The following is a 27173-nucleotide window of genomic DNA, read 5'->3' on the forward strand; positions in this document are numbered from 1 at the left end:
AAAGCCCAGGTATCGCTGCATCCCCTTCAGGTCATGAGGCTGCACCCAATCCGTAATGGCCTGTACCTTCCCAGGATCCATGCGGAACCCCTCCCCTGATATAATTAAACCCAGAAAAGACAGTTCCTGCACAAAGAATGAGCATTTCTTCAGTGTAGCGTATAACTGGTTCTCCCTGAGTCTCATAACAACCATGCGCAAATGGTGTAAATGAGACTGCCGTCCTCTGAGTATATCAGAGTGTCATCCAGGTAGATAACTACATAACGCCCAATCAGGTCAGAAAAAAATAACATTAATACAATTCTGGAAAACAGCAGGGGCATTAGTGAAACCGAAAGGGAGCACCAGATTTTCAAACACTCCCTTGGTCGTCAGGAATGCTGTTTTCCATTCATCCACCTCCCGGACCCTTATAAGGTTATAAGCCTCCCATAAATCGAGCTTAGAGAACCATTTGGCCCCTGTGAGTTGGTTGCATAAATCGGAAATCAGAGGGAGAGGGTACGTGTTCTTTCAAGTAATTTTGTTCAGTTCCCAAAAGTCGAGGCACAGTCGCAAACCACCATCCTTTTTCTTTACAAAGAAAAACCCTTCTGCCATGGGTGAGACAGAAGGCCGAATATGCCCCTTGTGGAGGCTCTCTGAGATGTACTCTTTCATGGCTTGGCGCTAAGGCCCGGACAAATTAAACAGACGAGCCTTGGGTAATTTGGCTCCTGGGACTAAATCAATGGCACAATCAAAAGGTCAATGTGGTGAGAGCACCTCAGCTTCGCTTTCGAAGAACACCTCTTCGAAATTCTTAAGGTATTCCGGAATACCCTCCAGACCGACAGAAGACACAGATACAGATTTTACCAGATTTACAAAAGGTCCCAGGTTACAACATGCACCGTTATCCTTACATCCCCATTGAGTGATCTCCCCCATCACCCAATCAATGACAGGATTGTGGCGTTGCAGCCTGGGCGTCCTACAGGCAGATTATTCATAACAAAACAACTTAATTTTTCCACGTGAGTGGAACCCACTTTTAGAGAAAATACATCAGACATGAAACAAATTCCCTCCCGGGTAAGAGGGGATGAATCAGGCACAATTTTAACAGGCTCTTTCAGCCTGACTGTTCCTATCTTATTAAGTGTCACAACTTGGGCATCAATCAGATTAATGGAGGAACCGCAGTCAACAAAGGCGGTGGTCATGACAGGACCGCCGGAAAGTTCTAATTCCACCTGGAGCACAATTTTAGCAAGCGAGGAAAAATGTACCTTGGAGTCTGTACAACCTCCTCGATTGTTGCCCAGACTAAGTCGTTTTCTGATGGGTTCACTGAAGAAGGGCAGGAGGGACAGTCCCTTTTCCAATGTCCAGAGGCTCCACAGTAAAAGCATAGTAGGTTGTTGTAATACCCCAGGTAACCGGTTGTTACAGTGATATTGCCTTCCTTTTGGGGAGGGCGATATCATGCTTGGAGGCAAGGGGGATTTCCTTTACCAGGTAACACACCCATATTCAGCACATTCTGAATTCATGCCAGAAGGGGGAGCTCTGAATCCGGATTCAGGGGAGCTTCCCCAGCTTTAAGTGTTCTGGTCTGGAGGAGGAGTTAGACAGTTGGTCCAGTGAGACCAGAGAGTTCAGTCTGGAACAGATAGAGGGGAGTGAGAGCAGACAGCGGAGCTGTGCAGCCAGGACTGAGCTTCAGCTCCAGGAAAGGAGGAGAACCAGAGGGGTTGAATGTAGTGGAGTAACTGAGGCAAGGAGCACACAAGAAGGAAAGGGGCTCATAGGGGAACTGTGACCAGGCACCCGCAGAACCGGAGGGCATAGAACTGTATGTGATTTGTCCACACCACACCTGAAGGTGAAGCAGCACCTTAAGGGCCCAGGTTGTGATAGAGACCCTGTAAAACGTCTCAAGCTGCCTACCATACAGGTAACTGTCCTAGGACAGGAGAGAGGACTTTGCCAGCAAGCCACAGGCAGCAGGGACCTTGCATACTAGCGTGAGTAGGAAAGCTTACGGATCTCACCTGGTAGAGGAGTTCACTATTGCCTCCAGGCCGGCCGGACCATACCATCACCTGTTCCTGGTACCCTGGACTGTGGACTGCTACTTCCTGTAAACCAGGTAAAGACTTTACAACTCTGTGCCCTCCACTTATTTGCCAGCATACACCATCCTTGCCATACATCTTGGGAGCCCTGGGGACCCCGCTTCACCTGTGGGAAGCGTCACCATCTTGCTGCAACAACATCACCCCAGAGGACCCCTTTAAGCAACGTCGGTCCCTACTGATCAAACACCACAGGTGGCGTCACAAACAAACTTTATTTCCAAAATATCCTTTAAAGACATTTCCCCTTTAATTGGGCACCCAGGGCCACGGACCGGGTCACAGCCACCGTGACATCCCCTTTAAGTGTGACCAGACCCGATACCGAGTACCTATGGCCCTGGCAGGTGACTCAACTTGGCGTCACGAACAGGATGGACTGAGCCATTGAAATGGGTCCTGTGCGCCGTGAACTGTAATGGACTGTGTAAAATTGTGTGATGGCCGCCATTATTGCATCACGAGGTGGAAAAAGAACAGGAAGAGATGTGTTGCCATGGGTGGAGTTCAAGAACCGGCGCGAAAGCTGGATCCACCCCCTACAGAGACTAATGCCAACAGTACATGTCAGTCACCAGGATGGATCCGCCCCCAGAGATGGCCGGCGGAAAAGTGGGAAAGAGACAGCCCACGAAATGAAGGAGGAAGTGAAGGAGCAGGACGCCGGAAAGTGTGGCCGCAGCATGGCTGCACGCTACCCGGGATAAGTGATAGTGGACAGTAGTGGAGAGCCGCCGGGACCTGCCGACACCAGAGGAGATGTCCCCAGTCTGCAACAACAAGAAACCCCGGACCTGAAGACTACCTTAGATCTGGAGCTCCTCGGCGCAGAGATGGAGGAGCTGGCCCAACGACTCCTGCGGACCCAGATGACAGCGGTGGCCGCATGAAAGGAGTCCCTGATCCGGAGGATGACTACCGCAAAGCTTCAGACCATGACACCTGCGCTCACAGCCCCAGCAGAGCCAGAGAGAGCGACGCTGCTGCAGGATATGGCACCAACGAAAGACCCAAAGCCTGCACCTTTAACCCCGGCGAAGCCAGAAAGCAAGGCACTGCTGAAAAAGATGGCGGCGCCGACAGAGAACTCAGAGCCCACACCTGTGACCTCAGTGGAGCCGGAAAGCAAGACGCTGCCGAAAAAGCTGACAATGCCGCAGCACCAGGCTCTGCAACAAGCGATCCTGACCCCAGCGGGGGCAGAAAAGGACACCGGCACCAGCGAGACAGGTATGCAAACTGCCCCGGTAGCTGAAACAACCCTGGTGGGACCCCTAGAACCCTCGCCAACCTTAACGCCTGGCCAGGTAGTTACTGTAACTGTAACCTGGGACCACATCATAGACATGTGAAATGATTTAGCTGACCAAATGGTACCTGATGGCATGCAGGCCAAAAGAAGCCATACGCTGGAAGCACCCTGAAACTGACTTAATGGGATTCCCAGTAGAGGCCCAAGCAGCAGCTAACAATGTGAGACTAACAGAAAAAAAGGAATATTGTAGACAATAAATCCTAAAACTTGCAGCAGAGGAAAAACAACGCAGAGCTAAGTGGAAAGCAATGGAGGAAAGAAACATCTTAGCCAAAACCAGGTCCCGCAAAGCTAGACCAGAGGAAAGAGGACCATTAAGATCTGGAACTGGTATTACCTTTAACCTGGACAGAGGATGGGGTTTCATGAAAGAACATGGTGGAACAGCTGAACTATTTGTTAACCATAGAGACGTTGAGTCACACCTCTTTTAAGGGACACCCTGACCATGACCTGTACCCAGGAGACAAAGTGACCTTTACCTGGCACCATGGAGAAAGGGGATACTACTCCCTGAATGTAAAAAGGTGCCCTGGAGAGCATATCCATATCTGTGTAACCACTGAAAGTGGAACGCAAACCCAGGCTACACAAACCTCTGATGATGGACAGTTTTCAGCAGAGTCACCAGAAGTGACTTCCCCAGTCAGGAAGCTGTACACACCAGGACCTGCCCTGGAAAAAAAAATAATTAAAGAGACATTCACCTGCATAAAAGTAATGTTGATTATGTTATGTTGATGTTTTCTTTACAGTTTAAATGGACAATGCTTATCTGAGAACTTTTCTCCTTATTGGTTTAACCACGTGCTGGCAGCGTGAATAGGACCCCGTTTGTTTTGCTTGTTGTTGCAGACCTGAAGCAGAACTGTATGGTGTAACGGAGACCAGGACTGGTCAATATGCCTTGTAGCCCACTCAAGGACAACATTGGGGTTAAGATGGATTCCCCACATAATTGCAGTTATTGGTGCACAAGGACACCCTTAAAAATTGCAATGTTTGCACTTGATTTATGAATAGTTTTCACTTTTACCTGTGTGCACTTATGATAAATAATTTGGTTATGTAACGTTCAAGAAACCGCACCTCCCATAAAGGGACATCTAAGTTTGAACCTGTTGACATGCATGTCCAAAAATGTCTTTACCCTGCATGTTTGTTTTTCTTTTCCCAGTCCGCGAGTACTGGAGTTAACAGGGGGGAATGGAAGTGTAACGCCCAAACATATGGGGCATAAGCGTACTCAGGAAAAATTGCACAACAACTTTTGGGGGTCTAATTTCTCCTGATACCCTTGAGAAAATAAAAAATGGGGGCTAAAAAATTATTTTTATGGGAAAAAAATGATTTTTTATTTTCACGGCTCTGGGTTCAAAGTGCTCACCACACATCTAGATAAGTTCCTTTGGGGGGTCTAGTTTCCAAAATGGGGTCACTTTTGGGGGGTTTCCACTGTTTAGGCACATCAGGGGCTCTGCAAATGCAACATCACGCCCGCAGACCATTTCATCAAAGTCTGCATTTCAAAACGTCACTACTTCCCTTCCGAGCCCTGACGTGTGCCCAATCTGTGGTTTACCCCCACATATGGGGTATCAACATACTCAGGACAAACTGGGCATCAACTATTGTGGTCCAATTTCTCCTGTTACCCTTGTGAAAATAAAAAATTGCTTGCTGAAACATAATTTTTGAGGAAAGAAAAATGATTTTTTATTTTCACGGCTCTGCGTTGTAAACGTCTGTGAAGCACTTGGGGGTTCAAAGTGCTCACCACATATCTAGATAAGTTCCTTGGGGGGGTCTAGTTTTCAAAATGGGGTCACTTGTGGGGGGTTTCTACTGTTTAGGTACATCGGGGGCTCTGCAAATGCAACATAATGCCAGCAGACCATTCTATCAAAGTCTGCATTCCAAAACGGCACTCCTTCCCTTCCGAGCTCAGACATGCACCCAAACAGTGGTCCCCCCACACATGGGGTATCAGTGTACTCAGAACAAATTGGACAACAACTTTTGGGGTCCAATTTCTCTTGTTACCCTTGTCGAAATAAAAATTTGGGGGCTAAAAAAATCTTTTTTGTGGAAAAAAAAAATATTTTTTTGTTTTCACGACTCTGCATTATAAACTTCTGTGAAGCACTTGGGCATTCAAAGTTCTCACAACACATCTAGAGAAGTTCCTTGGGGGGTCTAGTTTCCAAAATGGTGTCACTTATGGGGGGTTTCTACTGTTTAGGCACATCAGGGCCTCTGCAAACGTAACATGATGCCCGCAGACCATTCCATCAAAGTCTGCATTCCAAAACGTTACTACTTCCTTTCCAAGCCCCGACGTGTGCCCAAACAGTGGTTCCTCCCACAAATGGGGTATTAGCGTACTCAGGACAAACTGCACAACAACTTTTGGGGTCCAATTTCTCCTGTTACTCTTGTGAAAATAAAAAATTGCGGGCTAAAAAATAATTTTTGAGGAAAGAAAAATTATTTTTTATTTTCACGGCTCTGCGTTATAAACTTCTGTGAAGCACTTGAGGGTTTAAAGTGGTCAACGCACATCTAGATTAGTTCCTTGGGAGGTCTAGTTTCCAAAATGGGGTCACTTGTGGGGGCGCTCCAATTTTTAGGCACACAGGGGCTCTCAAAACGCGACATGGTGTCCGCTAAAGATTGAAGCCAATTTTTCATTGAAAAAGTCAAATGGCGCTCCTTCCCTTTCAAGCCCTGTCGTGTGCCCAAACAGTGGTTCCCCCCACATAAGGGGTATCAGAGTACTCAGGACAAATTGTACAATAACTTTTGGGGTCCAGTTTCTCCTTTTACCCTTGGGAAAATAAAAAAATTGTTGCTAAAAGATCATTTTTGTGACTAAAAAGTTAAGTGTTCATTTTTTCCTTCCATGTTGCTTCTGCTGCTGTGAAGCACCTGAAGGGTTAATAAACTTCTTGAATGTGGTTTTGCGCACCTTGAGGGGTGCAGTTTTTAGAATGGTGTCACTTTTGGGTATTTTCAGCCATATAGACCCCTCAAACTGACTTCAAATGTGAGGTGGTCCCTAAAAAAAATAGTTTTGTAAATTTTGTTGTAAAAATGAGAAATCGCCGGTCAAATTTGAACCCTTATAACTTCCTAGCAAAAAAAATTTTGTTTCCAAAATTGTGCTGATGTAAAGTAGACATATGGGTAATGCTATTTATTAACTATGTTGTGTCACATAACTCTCTCGTCTAACAGAATAAAAATTCAAAATTTGAAAATTGCGAAATTTTCAAAATTTTAGCCAAATGTCCATTTTTTTCACAAATAAGCGCAAAAGTTATCGACCTAAATTTACCACTAACATGAAGCCCAATATGTCACGAAAAAACAGTCTCAGAACCGCTAGGATCTGTTGAAGCGTTCCTGAGTTATTACCTCATAAAGGGACACTGGTCAGAATTGCAAAAAATGGCCAGGTCATTAAGGTCAAAATAGGCTGGGTCATGAAGGGGTTAACAAAGGTGTCACGGGGTCCTTCTCCAGTATCACACAATCAACAGAGCAAGAGCATAGTAAACAATTCCAAGACCTTTATTTAGGAAAAAATACGAAAGGTCCATATACGATCCACCACACAAAGGATAAAATAGCCCAAAATCCGAATGCAGTTCAGTAACAGGATAAAAGTCCAACAGTCCAGCAGACAGAGGATCACATAGTCCATACACTCTTCTTTCTCTCTGAGATGCTGTGAACACATCATCATTCCACACAGGACTGATCTGTGTCTCACAGGTCAGGTGCGGGAAGGTCTCAGGGGCTCATTGTTTCAACAAGCTAGGTCAACATGTCATTAGCATATTAGCAAACAATACAGTGCTGTGGGGGCTGATATCAGATGGCAGCAACAGCCTTTCATCAATTAGCAAATAACTCCTTCTACAAGAGAACACCATGATGAGTATAGATGGAACCCCTGACTGAAGATTCCCTATAATGAGACAGATGAAAACACTGCACTGTGGATGCCATCTGACCTGTGATCCAGCAGTGTCCCTCTTTTTGAGCGTACATAAATAACCTGTCAACCACAGTTTTATGCACCTCTGAAAAGAAGGACATTGCTGAACAGAGGCCAGACGGAGTCCAAAGTAACTTCTGCCTCATTACAGTGATTAGATCCCTCGGGTTTCATCTGAATCACGAGATTTAGGTGAAAACCCTAATGTAAGTATTTAGCATAGATGTCAGGATAAATGTGATCATAAGTGTTATGTAAAATGTTCCCAATAAAAGCTTCAGCTCAATCCACAGAAAAAGCAAGTCCCCACTCGGGTCCCGTCGTCTGTCAGTGGAAATCTAGAGAACTTCAATGTTATTGGTAGCACAAAGGCTATGGAAAAGCCCAATAGCTCCTCACGCACCAAAAGAAATCTGGTGAATTTTGGAAACCCAAATCCAAAAACCCCCTCCCCTCTGAGCCCCATAGTGTGCCTAAACCACATCTAGCATCCACATGTTTGGCAATTACGCAGCTATGAGAGACCGCTTAATTTATGGGTGCATGTCTCCAGAAGCACAAGCTGGGCATAAAGTACTGGGTACTACAATGTACTGGGCACTAGGATGTATGGGCATTGCAAAGTACAGGTACTACAATGGCAGATTTGCAATCTTCACTTAGCAACATCCATTGCCACGGGTGTGTCAGGTGTGACAGACCATCACTCTGGATCCGGCATAGAAGGTCAATGCGCTTGGTTCTGCAAGCACCTTCTTGATTTTTGCATCTCTGTTGTGGAGTGATATCCCTCTCCCTCCAAGACCTAGCGGTGACCTCCACCTTTCTGTTGCAAATTGATACACCCTTGCTGGATATTTAAATACCTTTAGTCTCTTCAGTAATGCACCTGTGATAGGTCTATTTTCCTCTGTCCGGGTTGGAAGTTTAGTCGACTAGTGTCTTTTTGGAGTTCTCTTGGAGGATTGTTGGCATGATCTCTCTTGTGTCTTCTCAAGCTAAGTGTATACCCTTGTTTGTTTACACGTTTTGTATTTAGTTGTAGTGGGGGCTGACTAGTGCTCACCCCTTCCCCCCTATCCAGGGCCTATTGCTAGGGGCAGTCAGGGATTAGGCTCCTGCTTGGTGATAAGTGCAGAACCTATTTAGGGATGCTAGGGGAGTCAGGGTGTTGTCAGATCTGCCTAGGGGCCTCCACTCCCACCTTTCCTAGTGTTTGGTCTTCCCCACCCTTTTCCCATTGTTGTGCACATAGCTGTTCCCTCACCCAGTGTTACATCCATTGCTGCTTGTTTCTGGGAAATACGCATGGAGTAAAAATCATTACTATATCTGTAGATATGTTCTCAGAGGGGTGTAATTTTCAAAATTTGGTCACTTGAGTGGTGATTCTGCTCTTCTGGCTCTTAGGGTCGCTGTATATGGAGTCTGTAAACTATTGTTCTATAATTTGGTCTCCATGTGTCAAATAGCTCTCCTTCTCTTCCAAGTGTTGCTAAGCAGTACTGTACAGCCACATATGGGGTCTTTCTACATTCAGCAGAAATACTGTGACAAATTTTGGTGCCGTTTTTACCCATTTCCCCATGTGAAAATTTAAAATCTGGGCTAAAACAACATTTTTGTGGTAAAAATGTAATTTCTTTTTCTTCACTGCCCAATGGTATAAAGTTCTGTGACCCACCCGTGGTGTCAAAATGATCACTGCATCCTTAGATGAATTAACGGAGAGCTGTAGTTTGTAAAAAGGGGTCAATTATGGGGGCATTCTGCTGTTCTTGCACCTCAGGTGCTCTTTTAGTGGGTCATGACACCCGCAAACCATAACCCCAAAATCGGCACTACAATATGGCGCTCCTTCTCTTCTGAGCTTTCTACTGTGCCTGAAAAGTATTTTCCGATTACATGTAGGGTATTGGCGCACTCAGGAGAAATTACAGAATAAACTGTGTGGACTATTATTTTTATTAGCCATTTTTGGGGCTAAAACAACAACAACACATGGTCACAATGTAATTATTCTTTTTGCTGCTCAATGGTACAAAATTCTGTGCCATGGCTGCTTCCACTACTAGGCCAATTATTGGGAAACTCACAGTGAGCATATGGTATATACACCTCCGATTCCAACTAATGGAATATACTGTATATAGGCATACAGTTGTGTGAAAAAGTGTTTGCCCCTTCCTGATTTCCTATTCTTTTGCATGTTTGCCACACTTAAACACAAAATGCCGTTTTTAAATGAAGGTCTTTATTATTAAGGGAAAAAGAAATCCAAACCTACTGGGCCCTGTGTGAAAAAGTGATTGCCCCTCCTTAAAACATACATTAACTGTGGTTGGTCAAATGTTTGGGAATCTGAGTTCAAATTCCCTAGCCAGACCCAGGCCTGATTACTGCCACACCTGTTCTCAGTCAAGAAATCACTTACCGTAATTTTCGGACTATAAGACGCTCCGGACCATAAGACGCAACTAGGTTTTTGGAGGAGGTAATTAGAAAAAAAAATTGAAGAAAAAAAATGTGATCAATTCTGTACTAATATCTCCTATCGTGGTATATACGATCCCCTCATCCCCATCCTGGAATGAATGGCCCCCTCATCCCTACCCCTGCTATGCATGGCCCCCTCATTCCTATTCTGGTATGCATGTCCTCCTCTTTCCTATCCTGGTATGCATGCCCCCCCTTATCCCTAGCCCGGTAGGCATGGTACTCTTATCCCTATCCTGGTATGCACGGCCCCCTCATCCCTATCCTGGTAATCATGGCCCCCTCATCTCTATCCTGGTATGTAGGGCCCCTATCTCCATCCTGGTATGCTTGGCCCCATCCTTATTCTAGTATGATTGCCCCCCATCTCCATCCTGGTATGCATGGCCACCATCAAAAACATTAAAAAAATCATAAACCATTATACTTACGGTACCTTCCTGCGCTCCCTCGCAGCATCTTGTTCCGATGCCAGTAGTTGATTTATGCTTGTAAGCAGCGCATGGCAAGGACGTCATTGCTCTTTAATAGCAGGCACATGTGCCCACTACTAAAGGAATTAATTTTTACTGTATTCCATGCCTATGGGAGTGGAGAGCAGTGAATATTCATTCCCTTAAGTAGCAGGCACACATGAACGCCTGGCAGCTGCAGGAAGCCGACTGCTGTGGCCAACAGTGTGTCCGCTATTAAAGAGAAATTAATATTGTTTATAATGTTTTTTCGTGACATATTGTACTTCATGATAGTGGTAAAATTTCTTAGATATTACCTGCGTTTATTTGTGAAAAAAACGGAAATTTGGCAATCATTTTACAATTTTCGCTATTTTCCAAATTTGAATATTTATGCCCTTAAATCACAGAGATATGTCACACAAAATACTTAATATGTAACATTTCCCACATGTCTACTTTACATCAGCACAATTTTGGAGCCAAATTTTTTTTTTGTTAGGGAGTTATAAGGGTTAAAAATTGACCAGCAATTTCTCATTTTTACAACACCAATTTTTTTTAGGGACCACATCACATTTGAAGTCACTTTGAGGGGTCTATATGCTAGAAAATAACCAAGTGTGACACCATTTTAAAAACTGCACCGCTCAAGGTGCTCAAAACCACATTCAAGAAGTTTATTAATCCTTCAGGTGTTTCACAGGAATTTTTGGAATGTTTAAAAAAAATGAACATTTAACTTTTTTTTCACAAAAAATTTAATTCAGCTCCTATTTGTTTTATTTTACCAAGGGTAACAGGAGAAATTGAACCCCAAAAGTTGTTATACAATTTGTCCTGAGTACGCCGATACCCCATATGTGGGGGTAAACCACTGTTTGGGCTCATGGCAGAGCTCGGAAGGGAAGGAGCACCATTTGACTTTTTCAATGCAAAATTGACTGGAATTGAGATGGGACGCCATGTTGCGTTTGGAGAGCCCCTAATGTGCCTAAACATTGAAACCACCCACAAGTGACACCATTTTGGAAACTAGACCCCCAATGGAACTTATCTAGATGTGTGGTGTGCACGTTGACAAGTTTATAATGCAGAGTCGTAAAAATAAAAAATCATATTTTTTCACAAAAATGATATTTTTGCCCCCAATTTTTTATTTTCCCAAGGGTAAGAGAAGAAATTGGACCCCAAAAGTTGTTGTGCAATATTTCGTGAGTATGCTGATACCCCATATGTGGGGGTAAACCACCGTTTCGGCGCATGGCAGAGCTCGGAAAGGAAGGAGCGCCGTTTGACTTTTCAATGCAAAATTGACTGGAATTGAGATGGGACACCATGTTGCGTTTGGAGAGCCCCTGATGTGCCAAAACAGTGGAAACCCCCAATTCTAACTGAAACCCTAACCCAAACACATCCCTAACCCTAATCCCAAACACACTCCTAACCCCAACCAAAATCCCAACCCTAACCACACCCCTAACCCTAATCCCAACCATAACCCTAGCCCCATCCCTAACCCTAGCCCCAACCCTAACCCTAGCCCCATCCCTAACCCTAGCCCCAACCCTAACCCTAGCCCTAACCCTAATGGGAAAATGGAAATAAATACATTTTTTTAATTTTTCCCTAACTAAGGGGGTGATGAAGGAGGGTTTGATTTACTATTTATAGCAGGTTTTCTAGCAGATTTTTATGATTGGCAGTCATCACACACTAAAAGACGCTTTTTTTTGCAAAAAATATTTTTTGCGTTACCACATTTTGAGAGTTATAATTTTTCCAAATTTTGGTCCACAGAGTCATGTGAGGTCTAGTTTTTTGCGGGACGAGTTGACGTTTTTATTGGTACCATTTTGGGGCACGTGACATTTTTTTTTCGCTTTTTATTCTAATTTTTGTGAGGCAGAATAAGCAAAAACCAGCTATTCATGAATTTCTTTTAGGGGGGGCGTTTATACCGTTCTGCGTTTGGTAAAATGGATAAAGCAGTTTTATTCTTTGGGTAAGTACGATTACAGCTATACCTCATTTATATCATTTTTTATGTTTTGGCGCTTTTATACGATAAAAACTATTTTATAGAAAAAATAATTATTTTTGCATCGCTTTATTCTGAGGACTATAACTTTTTTTTTTTTTCGCTGATGATGCTGTATGGTGGCTCATTTTTTGCAGGACAAGATGACGTTTTTAGCGGTACCATGGTTATTTATATCCGTCTTTTTGATTGCGTGTTATTCCTCTTTTTGTTCGGCGGTATGATAATAAAGCGTTGTTTTTTGCATCGTTTTTTTTTTTTTACGATGTTCACTGAAGGGGTTAACTAGTGGGACAGTTTTATAGGTCAGGTTGTTACAGGCACAGCGATACTAAATATGTGTACTTTTAATGTTTTGTTTATTTAGATAAAGAAATGTATTTATGGGAGCAATATATTTTTTTATTAATTTTTTTACACATGTGAATTTTTTTTTTTATACTATAACATTGCCCCGGGGGGCATCATGTTATAGTGTAAGATCGCTGATTTGACATTTTCCAGTCCCTGCAGGACCCGGATGCAGCCCCTTTTTGGATCCGGGGCCTGCAGGGAGGAGACGCTCGATACAACGCGAGCACATCACATTGTACCAAGGGTCTCAGGGAAGCCCGCAGGGAGCCCCCTCCCTGCGCGATGCTTCCCTATGCCCCTGGAACACTGCGATCATGTTTGAATACTCTGTGGACTGACAACACAAATTTTTAACTTTTCGGAAGGCGTATGTCCCATTACATCTGGCGTAAAAGTAACACAGCATTTCAGAAAATGAACATCATACCAACAGTAAAATATGGTGGTAGTAGTGTGATGGTCTGGGGCTGTTTTGCTGCTTCAGGACTTTGAAGACTTGCTGTGGTTAATGGCACTAAAAATTCTGCTGTCTACCCAAAAATCCTAAAGGAGCATGTCCGGCCATCTGTTCGTGACCTCAAGCTGCAGCAGGCCAATGATCCAAAACACACTGTCTCTGAATGGCTTATGAAAAACAAAATTAAAATTTTCGTGTGACCTAGTCAAAATGCTTGGAAACCCTAACCATCCAATGTGGCTGAATTAAAATAGTTCTGCAAAGACGAATGGGCCACAATTCATCCAGAACGTTGTAAAACACTCATTGCCAGTTATCGCAAATGCTTGATTGCAGTCGTTGCTGCTGAGGGTGGCCATACCAGTTATTAGGTTTAGGGGGCAGTCACTTATTCACACAGGGCACTGTAGGTTTGGATTTCTTTTTCCCTTAATAATAAAGACATTAATTTAAAAACTGCATTTTGTGTTTACCTGTGTTATTTTTGTCTAATATTTAAATTTGTTTTGTGATCTGCAACATTTAAGTGTGGCACACATGCAAAAGAATAGGAAGTCAGGAAGGGGGTAAACACTTTTTCACACCACTGTATATATCCCGGTACGATCACTGCCAACTTCACAATTACAAAAAGGAACCACTAGCTGCCACCACCAGTCGTTTATGCAGGCCAATTGGACACCTGTTACAGGTAGCGTCAAAAGTGCTATTTACAGAGCAGGAGGAACAGAGCTATTAAATGTATATGTGGCACCCCAGGAGTTCGGGTACCACTGTGGTGCTGCCTTTCTCTCAGGCAGGGTAATGCCATGCCTGAAGACAGGAGGGATCCCTTTGGCAGCTAATCTTACATACAACACATTCTGACTGCAGGCCAGAAGGGGGAGCTCAAAACTCGGTTTAAGGGGAGCTTCCCTGATATATACATCCTGGTCTGGAGGAGGAGTCAGTTAGTCTAATTGAGACAAGAGACAGTGAAGGAGCAGAGAGGAACAGAAGAGCTAGATGAGGATGCGATTGGGCCCCTCAAAGCTGAGCGCAGAAACCAGGCACTGGGAGCACGATGCTGTGTGGAACTGCAAGTCCCACAGCAGAACCGGAGGGCAGAGAGCTGAAAGTAACCTGCCCACATAAAACCTGAGGTACAGCAGTATTCCACAGCCCAGAGTCACCATGTAACGAGACCCCAGAGAAACGGCTCAAGTTGCCTACCGTACAGGTACTGTACCAGGACAGGAGAGCAAGAGAACCTTGTTAGGACACCACAGGCAGCAAGGGACTAATAGACCAGCGCATAGGGGAAGGCTCCCAAACTGACCTGGCAAAAGGGATTTCCACCTGTCTTCAGGCTGCCTGGACTCCATCGACACCTGTTGCCGGTTCCCTGGACTGTGGCCTGACTGCAACATCGGTAAATCACGTAAAGACTGCAACCCTGTGTCCTCCATTTATTTACTGGCAACCCACCACCCTTTCCCACTACACTGGGAGCCCTGGGGACCCCGCTTCACCTGTGGGAAGCGTTATCATCTTGCTGCAGTAACATCGCCCCAGAGGACCTCTTTAAGCAGCGTCGGTCCCCTCTGACCGAGAACCACAGGTGGCGTCACGAATACAACCTTTATTACAACTCCCTTTAATGACCTTTCCCCTTTAATTGAGTGCCCAGGGCCACGGACCGGGTCGCTGCCACCGTGACCACCCCTTTAACTGCGACCGGACCCAATACCGAGTATCCCCACTGCCCTGGCGGGTGACTCATATATATTTAAAGGGAACCTGTCAGCTGATTTGGCCGCTATAAGATACGGCCACTGCCTTTCAGGGCTTATTTACAGCATTCTATAATGCTGTAGATTAGCCCCCGATCTGGTCTGCCTGATAAGAAAAATAAGTTTTATTATACTCACCCAGGGAAGGGGGTGGTCTGGTCCGATGGATGTGGCAGGTCCTGGTCCGGCGCCTCCGATCTTCTTGTTCCGCCGCCCTCCTGCTTGCTTCATGGTCCTCGGCATCGCGTTCCTGAGCAGGCAGGTAGTTATCTGCCCTGCTGAGGGCAGAGCAAAGTTCTGCAGTGCGCAGGCACTGGGAAAGGTCAGAGAGGCCCAGCACCTGTGCACTGCAGGAATTTATTCTGCCCTCAACAGGGGAGAGAAGTACGCCTGCTCAGGAGCGCGATGCCGAGGCCATTAAGCAAGCAGGAGGGCGGCGGCGCAAGAAGATGGGACTCAAGCAGGAGGACCGCAATGCAAGAAGATGGGAGGCGCCGGACTCCAACCTGCGACACCCATCAAACTGGACCGCACCAGACTGTCCCTGGGTGAGTATAATAAAACTTATTTTTCTTATCTTAATGCTGTAGATAACCCTAAAAGGCAGTGGCCGAATTTTATAGTGGCCAAAACAGCTGACAGGTTCCCTTTAATCCTGAAAAAATATACAAACATGATGCAACATGGGAATAAAACAATACAGTTTATACAATTACATTGAATAAAAAGGAATAAGGAAAGAGAAGTACTAAATTTGATTTTACAGGAATCTTTATGGAGGGAAGCGCCCCATTAAAAAAGTGGAACACGCTCACAATTAACTATGTCTTCCAGAAGGAGCAATGATAGACACAACAAGCTCTCATTTTTATTAGATAAAGGTTATACCCCCATACTTTCCCTTGGTGAGCTCATATGTGGGTTGGTTGTGGGATATGCTAAGTCTTATAGAATTTTATGAGATCCCCAACTTACAGGATATCTTCGCCCCTGGAGGTCCCAGGTATTAGATAATGTTTTCAGATTTCCTATTGCAATTTTTCCTTTCTATAACAATGAAACATGGCATGGATAGCATCATCCATCGGATTCGTTATTAAGTTGGAGAGGTTAGAATGGCCTTTTGGTGATTACATTGAATGAGTTATGTTCGTCCCTTGACTACAACATCGAAAATATATCTCCCATAAATATCGGACTGATGCAAACCCCAATATTTATCACTGGCCTCTGGCACTAAAAAGTCTCAGAACAATGCTTTGATCAGAGGAAGTGTATTTCTCCGCCTCTGTGTAAATAATTCTCAGTCTGGGTGGCTGTTTCCCAGAACAGATCTCCTGTTGTATTTAACTGTTCACTGCAGGTGGTCACTACTTCAGTGGAGGTTGAAGTGTCAGCTCCCTCTCACTTCCCTCCCTCTCACTTCCTCAGTTATGATTAGTTTCTCCCTTCCCCACTTATAATAAATCCTATATGTTCAATTGTGGATTTTCTGTACTACTAATATATATATACAGTTAATCACATAGAATATACTTGGACTGGAATAAATTCAGTGCCTTGAAAAAGTATTTATGCCCTGTGAACTTCTCCACATTTTTATGTTACACCTACCAACATACATGTATTTTCTTGAGATTTTATGTGATATACCAACACAAAATCCTAATTTGTGCAATGTAAAGGATATGATACATGGTTTTCTAATTACTTTACATCTGTAAATTGTGATGTGCATTTGTATCCACCCCACTCCTCCACCGAGTCAATATTTTGTAGGACCAGCTTTTGGTGCAATTACTGCTGAAAGTCTTCTGGGGTATGTCTCTTTGCACATCCAGAGTCTGAAATTTTTGCTTATTCTTTGCAAACTAACTAGTGAAATTGCATAAAAGCTCATGTGAACAGCAATTTTTAAGTCTTACCACATACCTCAATGAGATTTAGATCTTTAAGTCTGGACTGTGACTGGGCAATTCACTCACATGACTATGTTTTGATCGAAAGCATTCCACTGTAGCTCAGGCAACATGTTTAGGGTTGTTGTCCTGCTGGAAGTTGAACATACCATCCAGTCTTAAGTCTTTTGCAGCCTCTAAAAGGTTTTTATTCAGGATTTCCTTATATTTAGCTTTATCCATCTTTCCATCAACTCACGCCAGCTTTCCTGTATTTGCTGTAGAAAAGCATCCCCACAGCAGGATGCTGCCGCTACCATGTTTGACTGTGGAGATTGTGTTTTCAGGGTGATGTGGAGTGTTAGTTTTTCGGAACACATAGCATTTTGTATTTAGCCCGAAAAGTTCTACTTTGGTCTCATCTGACCAGAGCACCTTCTTCCACATAATAGTTGTGTCTTTTTGGCCTGAGGCTCCCTACCCCTGTTATAGAGCCTTGTATATGCATCTTTCAGTTCATACAATGAACAGTAAATGCTTCAATATCTGAAGAAAAAAAATCTATAGGTACTTTTTCAACAATCTAATTTTAATATCACATTTATTTTAATCAAAGATACAAATTGGTGAAATGAATTACATACTTATAGCCCAGCAAATGTACGGTTTGTTGCAGTCACCCGTAAAAATGAAAAATAAATTAAAGAAGCGGATAAAGCATGAGATCCAGGAGAGAAGTCACATGGAAGAAAAAGAATGCGAGCTGATTGTGGATCTATGGGACCTCCCCCTTAAAAAACGCTGGGCGGTTTACAGGTTTGTGTATTTATTTATTCTTTCATTCGTTTCCTTGGTTGTATGTTTTAACACCAACATATTCATCAGTGCTGTAATGGTGTTGTTTACAGTAGAATTTCTCTATCTCAGACACAGAAATTCTCATACACATGACAGTTTTCTAAAATAGGATTAGTGATGAGCGAGTGTACCTGCCGCTCGGGTTTTCCCAAGCACGCTCAGGTGGTCTCCCGAGTATTTGTGAATGTTCTGAGATTTAGTTTTCCTTGCAGCAGCTGCATGATTTGCGACTACTAGATAGCTTGATTATATGTGGGATTCTCTAGCAACCAGGCAACCCCCACATGTACTCAGGCTGGCTAACAGCCATAAATCATGCAGTTGCGTCAACAAAAACTAAATCTCCAAACACTAAAAATACTCGAGGATCACCTGAGCATACTCGGGAAAACCCGAGCAATGAGTATACTCACTCATCACTAAATAGGATACATTTTGCCACATAAGCAATTACTTCATGGGCCAGAAAGGAGCCTTGTGATGAAAAAAAGACAACAGGAGATACACACATCCATTTTAACCAGCTCCAGTGGTATATATCCATATACAGTGGGGCAAAAAAGTATTTAGTCAGTCAGCAATAGTGCAAGTTCCACCACTTAAAAAGATGAGAGGCATCTGTAATTTACATCATAGGTAGACCTCAACTATGGGAGACAAACTGAGAAAAAAAAATCCAGAAAATCACATTGTCTGTTTTTTTATCATTTTATTTGCATTTTATGGTGTAAAATAAGTATTTGGTTAGAAACAAAATTTAATCTCAATACTTTGTAATCTATCCTTTGTTGGCAATGAAAGAGGTCAAACGTTTTCTATAAGTCTTCACAAGGTTGCCACACACTGTTGTTGGTATGTTGGCCCATTCCTCCATGCAGATCTCCTCTAGAGCAGTGATGTTTTTGGCTTTTCGCTTGGCAACACGGACTTTCAACTCCCTCCAAAGGTTTTCTATAGGGTTGAGATCTGGAGACTGGCTAGGCCACTCCAGGACCTTGAAATGCTTCTTACGAAGCCACTCCTTTGTTGCCCTGGTGGTGTGCTTTGGATCATTGTCATGTTGAAAGACCCAGCCACGTTTCATCTTCAATGCCCTTGCTGATGGAAGGAGCTTTGCACTCAAAATCTCACGAAACATGGCCCCATTCATTCTTTCATGTACCCGGATCAGTCGTCCTGGCCCCTTTGCAGAGAAACAGCCCCAAAGCATGATGTTTCCACCACCATGCTTTACAGTAGGTATGGTGTTTGATGGATGCAACTCAGTATTCTTTTTCCTCCAAACACGACAAGTTGTGTTTCTACCAAACAGTTCCAGTTTGGTTTCATCAGACCATAGGACATTCTCCCAAAACTCCTCTGGATCATCCAAATGCTCTCTAGCAAACTTCAGACGGGCCCGGACATGTACTGGCTTAAGCAGTGGGACACGTCTGGCACTGCAGGATCTGAGTCCATGGTGGCGTAGTGTGTTACTTATGGTAGGCCTTGTTACATTGGTCCCAGCTCTCTGCAGTTCATTGACTAGGTCCCCCCGCGAGGTTCTGGGATTTTTGCTCACCGTTCTTGTGATCATTCTGACCCCACGGGGTGGGATTTTGCGTGGAGCCCCAGATCGAGGGAGATTATCAGTGGTCTTGTATGTCTTCCATTTTCTAATTATTGCTCCCACTGTCGATTTCTTCACTCCAAGCTGGTTGGCTATTGCAGATTCAGTCTTCCCAGCCTGGTGCAGGGCTACAATTTTGTTTCTGGTATCCTTTGACAGCTCTTTGGTCTTCACCATAGTGGAATTTGGAGTCAGACTGTTTCGAGGGTGTGCACAGGTGTCTTTTTATACTGATAACAAGTTTAAACAGGTGCCATTACTACAGGTAATGAGTGGAGGAAAGAGGAGACTCTTAAAGAAGAAGTTACAGGTCTGTGAGAGCCAGAAATCTTGATTGTTTGTTTCTGACCAAATACTTATTTTCCACCATAAAATGCTAATAAAATGATAAAAAAACAGACAATGTGATTTTCTGGATTTTTTTTTCTCAGTTTGTCTCCCATAGTTGAGGTCTACCTATGATGTAAATTACAGACGCCTCTCATCTTTTTAAGTGGTGGAACTTTCACTATTGCTGACTGACTAAATACTTTTTTGCCCCACTGTATATATACTTGTATAACAGACATTACATGTATAATATAAAAGACAGACATTCACGGGATATGATCAAACTAGGCATGTGGGTGGATCATCACAATTGATACATATAACACTGGAGTGCAGAATGTCCCAAAAACAGAGCATATCAAGAAAGCACAACACGTCACATGAACACCTACATTGTGCTTAGATCCATGTTATACAACAGTCTTCTCATGGGGGTTCAGTAGACATGGTCATGATATAAAAATGGTGAAAAAAATAGAAACATTTATAAAATCTCTATATTTATTCAGTAATGAGTATGAGCACAAATCATAGAAATACACACATGTGCATGCCTTGAAATGCTATCAATGAAATTATTAATGGTTGTCTGAGGAATGTTCTGCCACACATAATATACTTGGATATGCAAGACTTCAAGATCTGCTGCTGGCAGCTTCCTTTGCAATTGCTGAAGAAGGTGTGATGCTAGTTACTACTCACGGACTAGCCGTGAGGCAGAGTGGACAAGAAGTCCACAGTCAAAAGCCAGGAAGGAACATCAAAGACAGAGGGATAACACAAATGAATAGTCAGGGCAACATTCGGAGTCTTGTAACTAAAATCAGAATATGTCAAAGGCAAAAAAGGTTATACAAACGGGTAGTCACACCACTGAGCTGAAGCTGCAATTGCCAATAATGAAACATAGCCAGCCAGTTAAAAAGCCTGGCAATTATCTGGGAAGGAAAACACCTGAAGGAAACCCAAACACAACACTGACAGCCCGACATGCCACTGCTATCCATAGGGCAGGTGAGCTGTCATTCACAGCACTGACAGTGCAACATGCACCTGCTATACATAGGGCTGCTGAGCTGTCACAGCGTCTCTAGGATACAGTGAGTGGCAGAATAGTGACAAACGGAAATCCTAGATGTGCTCGATGGAAGACATCCGGAGACACTGCAGGCCATAATAGCTTTTTTTAGTAAATGCTGCTAGCACAAGCAACATGCTAAATGCAGATACAGTTTTTCAGATGACCTTATGCCACAGCTCTCAAAAACAATAATGATGCAAAGCAATACAGCCCTGGAGACTAGAAAAGAGGTCTATCCTCTTCAGTGATGAGTCCGAGAATGGTGGCTGAGTGGTGAGCACTGCATCCTTGCAGAGCTGGGCTCCTGGGTTCATATCCCACCAAGGACAACATCTGCAAAAGGAGTTTGTATGTTCTCTCCTTGTTTGCATGGGATCATCTAGGTTCTCCAGTTTCCTCCAACACTCCAAAAACATACTTATAGGGAATCTAAATTGCGAGCCCCCATGGCAACAGTGCTGATAGTGTCTGTAAAATGCTGTGGAATTAATGGTGCTACATGGTGCTACCATCCAAGAACAATTGAAAACCAGATTACAAGAGCCACCAGAATATCAAGGAATCACCTGCTACATTACAAAGCTAAAGAAGAAAAAAGAAACTAAAGAAGAAAATAACTGGGTACCTCAACACCAACAATCTGCTAAGGGGAGCTGCACGGAAATTACAACCTTTACTACAAAAAGATGCCAGCTTACAATCAATTTTTTAGACCCCCCACTACTGTGTTTTAGGCAGCCCCCAAATCTAAGAAGTATCATTGTCAGAAGCTCCCTGTCCTCTCCAACAGCTGCAGGTACCTTTCCTTGCAATCAAAAAAAATGTAAAACCTGTCCATTTATAATGACAATGAACAAGATAAAGATCCCCAATTCACATCAGGACTACAAGATACCAGGTACCTTCAGCTGCATCACTTCTAATGTGGTGTACCTAATTATTTGTACTAAATGTCCAACTGGGAGTCTGTATGTATGGGAGACAGGGCAAAAGCTTAGAACAAGAATTAACTCTCACCGCCACACAATAAGAGAAAAAAGAATGGATCTACCTGTGGCAATACATTTTTGTCTCCCCAACTTGTTTTAAAAGTTAACTTCAAATCTCAAAGATACAGAAGAATATGGGAATATAAACTGATGATGACCTTTGACAGTCTTAGTGCAGGAATGAACGTGTTACATGGATTTATGTCTTTTTACATCAACTAAGGAATTTGCCCCTCAGACCATGTGGGGTCATCACAACAGAACCAGACCCCAATCAGAGGACAATAAAACATTCCTTATCTAAGAACTGGTCCAATATTTATGAACATAACTGTTTATCAATCATGGTAATTCTGCTTCATGTCACCTTGTCATGTCATTTTTTTTGTTTTTTTTCTGTGCTGTGTTGTGCATAAATATTTGATTCTCCAGAATTTCTTTTAGTCTATGCCTGATAAAGAGACCTGAGTAGTCTTGAAAGCTTGCAATTTGTTACCATCTTTTCAGTCAGCCATTAAAAGGTATCAAACACTGAGTACTCTCAATTTTAAATATTTTTCTATCCACTGGCTAACACAGTACCAAGATATATCTTTCCTGGTGCTACATAAGTGAGACAAATAAAAAGTCCCCCTTTTGTCTTGAATGTAATGATAGACATAGATTGGCTTTTAAACCACATTGGCAAAGCCCTGAAGCGGTCTTCATGAGGGAATGTGAAATTGTAGGAGATATTTTTCCTAAAGACAGTGCCAGCCCACATGTTGTTCAAGCCGTTGTGAACATCCTGCATGGTCAAAATGTTCTACCATTGCTTACCTGCAGTGTCTCCAGACTTGTATTTCCTCTAGGACATCATTGGTAGGCAATTGCAAAAGGAGCCACCAGCAGTGCATCCTAATGATTTGCGTGCACAAATGCATTCATCATGGCATAATATTCTTCAGACAACCAATAATAACCTCATTGTTAGAATCCTAAGGTATGTAAACGTAAGCATTTCTGCACATGGCATTCATACTTGATAATGAATAAATAGAGACAATAATGAATAGCTAAGGGTGTATATGCATATGTCCACATAACAAATCCCTGTGTATCAGTGAAATATATACATATACAGTTATGTGAAAAAGTGTTTTCCCCCTTCCTGATTTTCTATTCTCTTGCATGTTTGTCACACTTAAATGTTGCAGATCACCAAACAAATTATTGTTAATGCTCAGTAGTGGTTTTCGTTGTGGAACTCTGCCATGCAAGCAATTTTTTACCTGTCTTTATCTCTATACACTCACCGGCCACTTTATTAGGTACACCATGCTAGTAACGGGTTGGACCCCCTTTTGCCTTCAGAACTGCCTCAATTCTTCGTGGCATAGATTCAACAAGGTGCTGGAAGCATTCCTCAGAGATTTTGGTCCATATTGACATGATGGCATCACACAGTTGCCGCAGATTTGTCGGCTGCACATCCCAAAGATGCTCCATACAAGGCAGGATGGATCCATGCTTTCATGTTGTTTACGCCAAATTCTGACCCTACCATCCGAATGTCGCAGCAGAAATCGAGACTCATCAGACCAAGCAACGTTTTTCCAATCTTCTACTGTCCAATTTCGATGAGCTTGTACAAATTGTAGCCTCAGTTTCCTGTTCTTAGCTGAAAGGAGTGGTACCCGGTGTGGTCTTCTGCTGCTGTAGCCCATCTGCCTCAAAGTTCGACGCACTGTGCGTTCAGAGATGCTCTTAGGCCTACCTTGGTTGTAACGGGTGGCGATTTGAGTCACTGTTGCCTTTCTATCAGCTCGAACCAGTCTGCCCATTCTCCTCTGACCTCTGGCATCAACAAGGCATTTCCGCCCACAGAACTGCCGCTCACTGGATTTTTTTTCTTTTTCGGACCATTCTCTGTAAACCCTAGAGATGGTTGTGCGTGAAAATCCCAGTAGATCAGCAGTTTCTGAAATACTCAGACCAGCCCTTCTGGCACCAACAACCATGCCACGTTCAAAGGCACTCAAATCACCTTTCTTCCCCATACTGATGCTCGGTTTGAACTGCAGGAGATTGTCTTGACCATGTCTACATGCCTAAATGCACTAAGTTGCCGCCATGTGATTGGCTGATTAGAAATTAAGTGTTAACAAGAAGTTGGACAGGTGTACCTAATAAAGTGGCCAGTGAGTGTATATGAATATGTGTATATATATATATATATATATATATATATATATATATATATATATATATATATATATATATATTTAGATATACTGTATATCTATATATGGTATATATGTACAGTCATGGTTTAACCCCTTCCCGACCTGTGACACAGCGTATGCGTCATGAAAGTTGGTGCCAATCCGACCTGTGACGCATATGCTGTGTCACAGAAGGATTGTGTTCCTGCGGGTCGGGTGACCGGGGTTAATGAAAGGTCACCCGACCCACAGGTGCAGGGGGACCTATACTTCACCCCAGGGGGGGTGGCTTTGCCCCCCCGGGGCTACGATCACTGCTGCTGACCTTTTTATCACCCCCCTCTGATCTGATTGGAGCTAGCGTCCATGTGACGCTAGCCCTCCAATTAGATGTGGGGGGGGCGGAGAAAAACAATGTCTGCCTCGCTCCTCAGCTTCATCCCATCCGTGGAAGCTGAGGAGCGAGGTGCCTGACTGCTCACCTGCCCCCCCAGACACCGCGATCGCCGCCGCCGCTGCTGCAGACCTCTTCACAGTGTCGGCGCCGCCGCTGCCACCGCCTCCCCCACTGCCACTGCCAGCACCACCGCTGCTGCGGAGGACAGGTACCTTCCCTCTCCTGTCCTCCACTCCCCCCAACCTCCGCTCCCTCCCCCCTGCCCCCCTGATCACCCCCTGCTCCGGTGATCGCCCCCCTGCCCCCCTGTGTCACCTGCAGCTGCAGTGCTTATTTCTTCTCTCCTACCGCTCCCTTCGCCTGTCTGCCCCTCCTCCCCTGGTGATCACCCTAGTCAGTGATCACCGCTAATCACCCCCTGCCCCCCCCTGATCACCCCCTGCTCCCCCTGATCACCCCCTGCCCCACCTGATCACCCCCTGCCCCCCCCATCCACCTGATCACCCCCCTGCCCCCCTTTGTCACCTGCTGCTGCCTGCTCCATTTTCTCCTCTCCTACCCCCACACCTGTCAGCCCCTCCTCCCCTAGTGATCACCCTCTTCAGTGATCACCCCCTGCCCCCCCCCCTGATCACCCCCTGCCCCCCACTGATCACCCCCTGCCCCCCTTTATCACCTGCAGCTGCCACACTAATTTCTCCTCTCCCACCGCCCCCTGCGCCTGTCAGCCCCTCCTCCCCTGGTGATCACCCTCTTCAGTGATCACCCCTAATCACCCCCTGCCCCCCCTGACGTACACTATACCACACCACACACCAACGTGACGTACACGACGCCACACACACCAACCTGACACACTAATTCAGGTTGGTGTGTGTGGTGTAGTGTATGTCAGGTTGATGTTTGGTGTAGTGTACGTCAGGTTGGTGTGTGTGGTGTAGTATACACCACACACACACCAACCTGACGTACACTATACGACACCAACCTGACGTACACTACACCACACAACAACCTGACGTACACTACACCACACACCAGCCTGACGTTACGTGTCAGGTTGGTGTGTGTGGCGTTGTGTACGTCAGGTTGGTGTGTGGGGTGTATACTACACCACACATGACGTACATTACACCACACAACAACCTGACGTATACTACACCACACACACCAGCCTGACGTAGCGTGTCAGGTTGGTGTGTGCGGCGTGTACGTCAGGTTGGTGTGTGGAGTGTATACTATACCACACATGACGTACACTACACCACACAACAACCAGACATACACTACACCACATACACCAGCCTGATGTAGCGTGTCAGGTTGGTGTGTGCGGCGTGTACGTCAGGTTGGTGTGTGGAGTGTATACTATACCACACATATTGTTGTGTGGTGTAGTGTACGTCATGTGTGGTATAGTATACACTCCACACACCAACCTGACGTACACGCCGCACACACCAACCTGACACGCTACGTCAGGTTGTTGTGTGGTGTAATGTACGTCATGTGTGGTGTAGTATACACCCCACACACCAACCTGATGTACACAACGCCACACACCAACCTGACGTAGCGTGTCAGGTTGGTGTGTGCGGCGTGTACGTCAGGTTGGTGTGTGGAGTGTATACTATACCACACATGACGTACACTACACCACACAACAACCAGACATACACTACACCACACACACCAGCCTGACGTAGCGTGTCAGGTTGGTGTGTGTGGCATTGTGTACGTCAGGTTGGTGTGTGGTATAGTGTATGTCAGGTTGGTGCGTGTGTGGTGTATACTACACAACACACACCATCCTGATGTACACTAAACCACATACCAACCTGACATATACTACATACTTTCAATATGCAACGTGTCCGCTAATGATTGGAGCTAATTTTCCATTCAAAAAGTCAAATGGCGCTGCTTCCCTTCCGAGCCTTGCCGTGCGCCCAATCAGTGGTTTACCCCCACATATGAGGTATCGGTGTACTCAGGAGAAATTGCCCAACAAATTTTATGATCTATTTTATCCTGTTGCCCTTGTAAAAATTAAAAAAAATTGAGGCTAAAATAAATTTTTTGTGGAAAAAAAGTACTTTTTCATAATTACAGATCAATTTGTGAAGCACCGGGGGGTTTAAAGTGCTCACTATGCATCTAGATAAGTTCCTTGGGGGGTCTAGTTTCCAAAATGGGGTCACTTGTGGGGGAGCTCCAATGTTTAGGCCCACAGGGGCTCTCTAAGCATGGCATGGTGTCCGCTGACAATTGGAGCTAATTTTTCTTTCAAAAGCCAAATGGCGCTCCTTCCCTTCTGAGCCTTGCCGTGTGCACAAACAGTGGTTTGTGACCACATATGAGGTATCGGTGTACTCAGGAGAAATTGCCCAACACATTTTGGGATCCATTTTATCCTGTTGCCCATGTGAAAATGAAAAAATTGAGGCTAAAAGAAATTTTTTGTGAAAAAAAAGTACTTTTTCATTTTTATGGATCAATTTGTGAAGCACCTGGGGGTTCAAAGTGCTCACTATGCATCTAGATAAGCTCCTTGGGGGGTCTAGTTTCCAAAATGGGGTCACTTGTGGGGAAGCTCCGAAGTTTAGGCACACAGAGGCTCTCCAAACGCGACATGGTGTCCGCTAAAGATTGGAGCCAATTTTTCATTCAAAAAGTCAAATGGCGCTCCTTGCCTTCCGAACCCTGTCGTGCGCCCAGACAGTGGTTCCCCCCCACATATGAGGTATCGGCGTACTCAGGACAAATTGTACAATAACGTTTGGTGTCCAGT

At 44.3% G+C, this 27173-nt stretch overlaps 1 protein-coding gene across 1 annotated transcript in view; it reads left to right on the forward strand.

Annotated features, from left to right (window-relative positions):
* Positions 1 to 27173, forward strand: part of LOC143782308 (NFX1-type zinc finger-containing protein 1-like) — a 495771-nt gene that overhangs the window by 178444 nt on the left and 290154 nt on the right. The window contains exon 13 of the mRNA XM_077269631.1: positions 17591 to 17730. Within this exon, the coding sequence (XP_077125746.1) occupies positions 17591 to 17730 (140 nt within the window). The remainder of the gene's footprint in view (positions 1 to 17590; positions 17731 to 27173) is intronic.

Source organism: Ranitomeya variabilis, chromosome 6 (assembly GCF_051348905.1).
Source record: "Ranitomeya variabilis isolate aRanVar5 chromosome 6, aRanVar5.hap1, whole genome shotgun sequence".
Lineage (NCBI taxonomy): Eukaryota > Metazoa > Chordata > Amphibia > Anura > Dendrobatidae > Ranitomeya > Ranitomeya variabilis.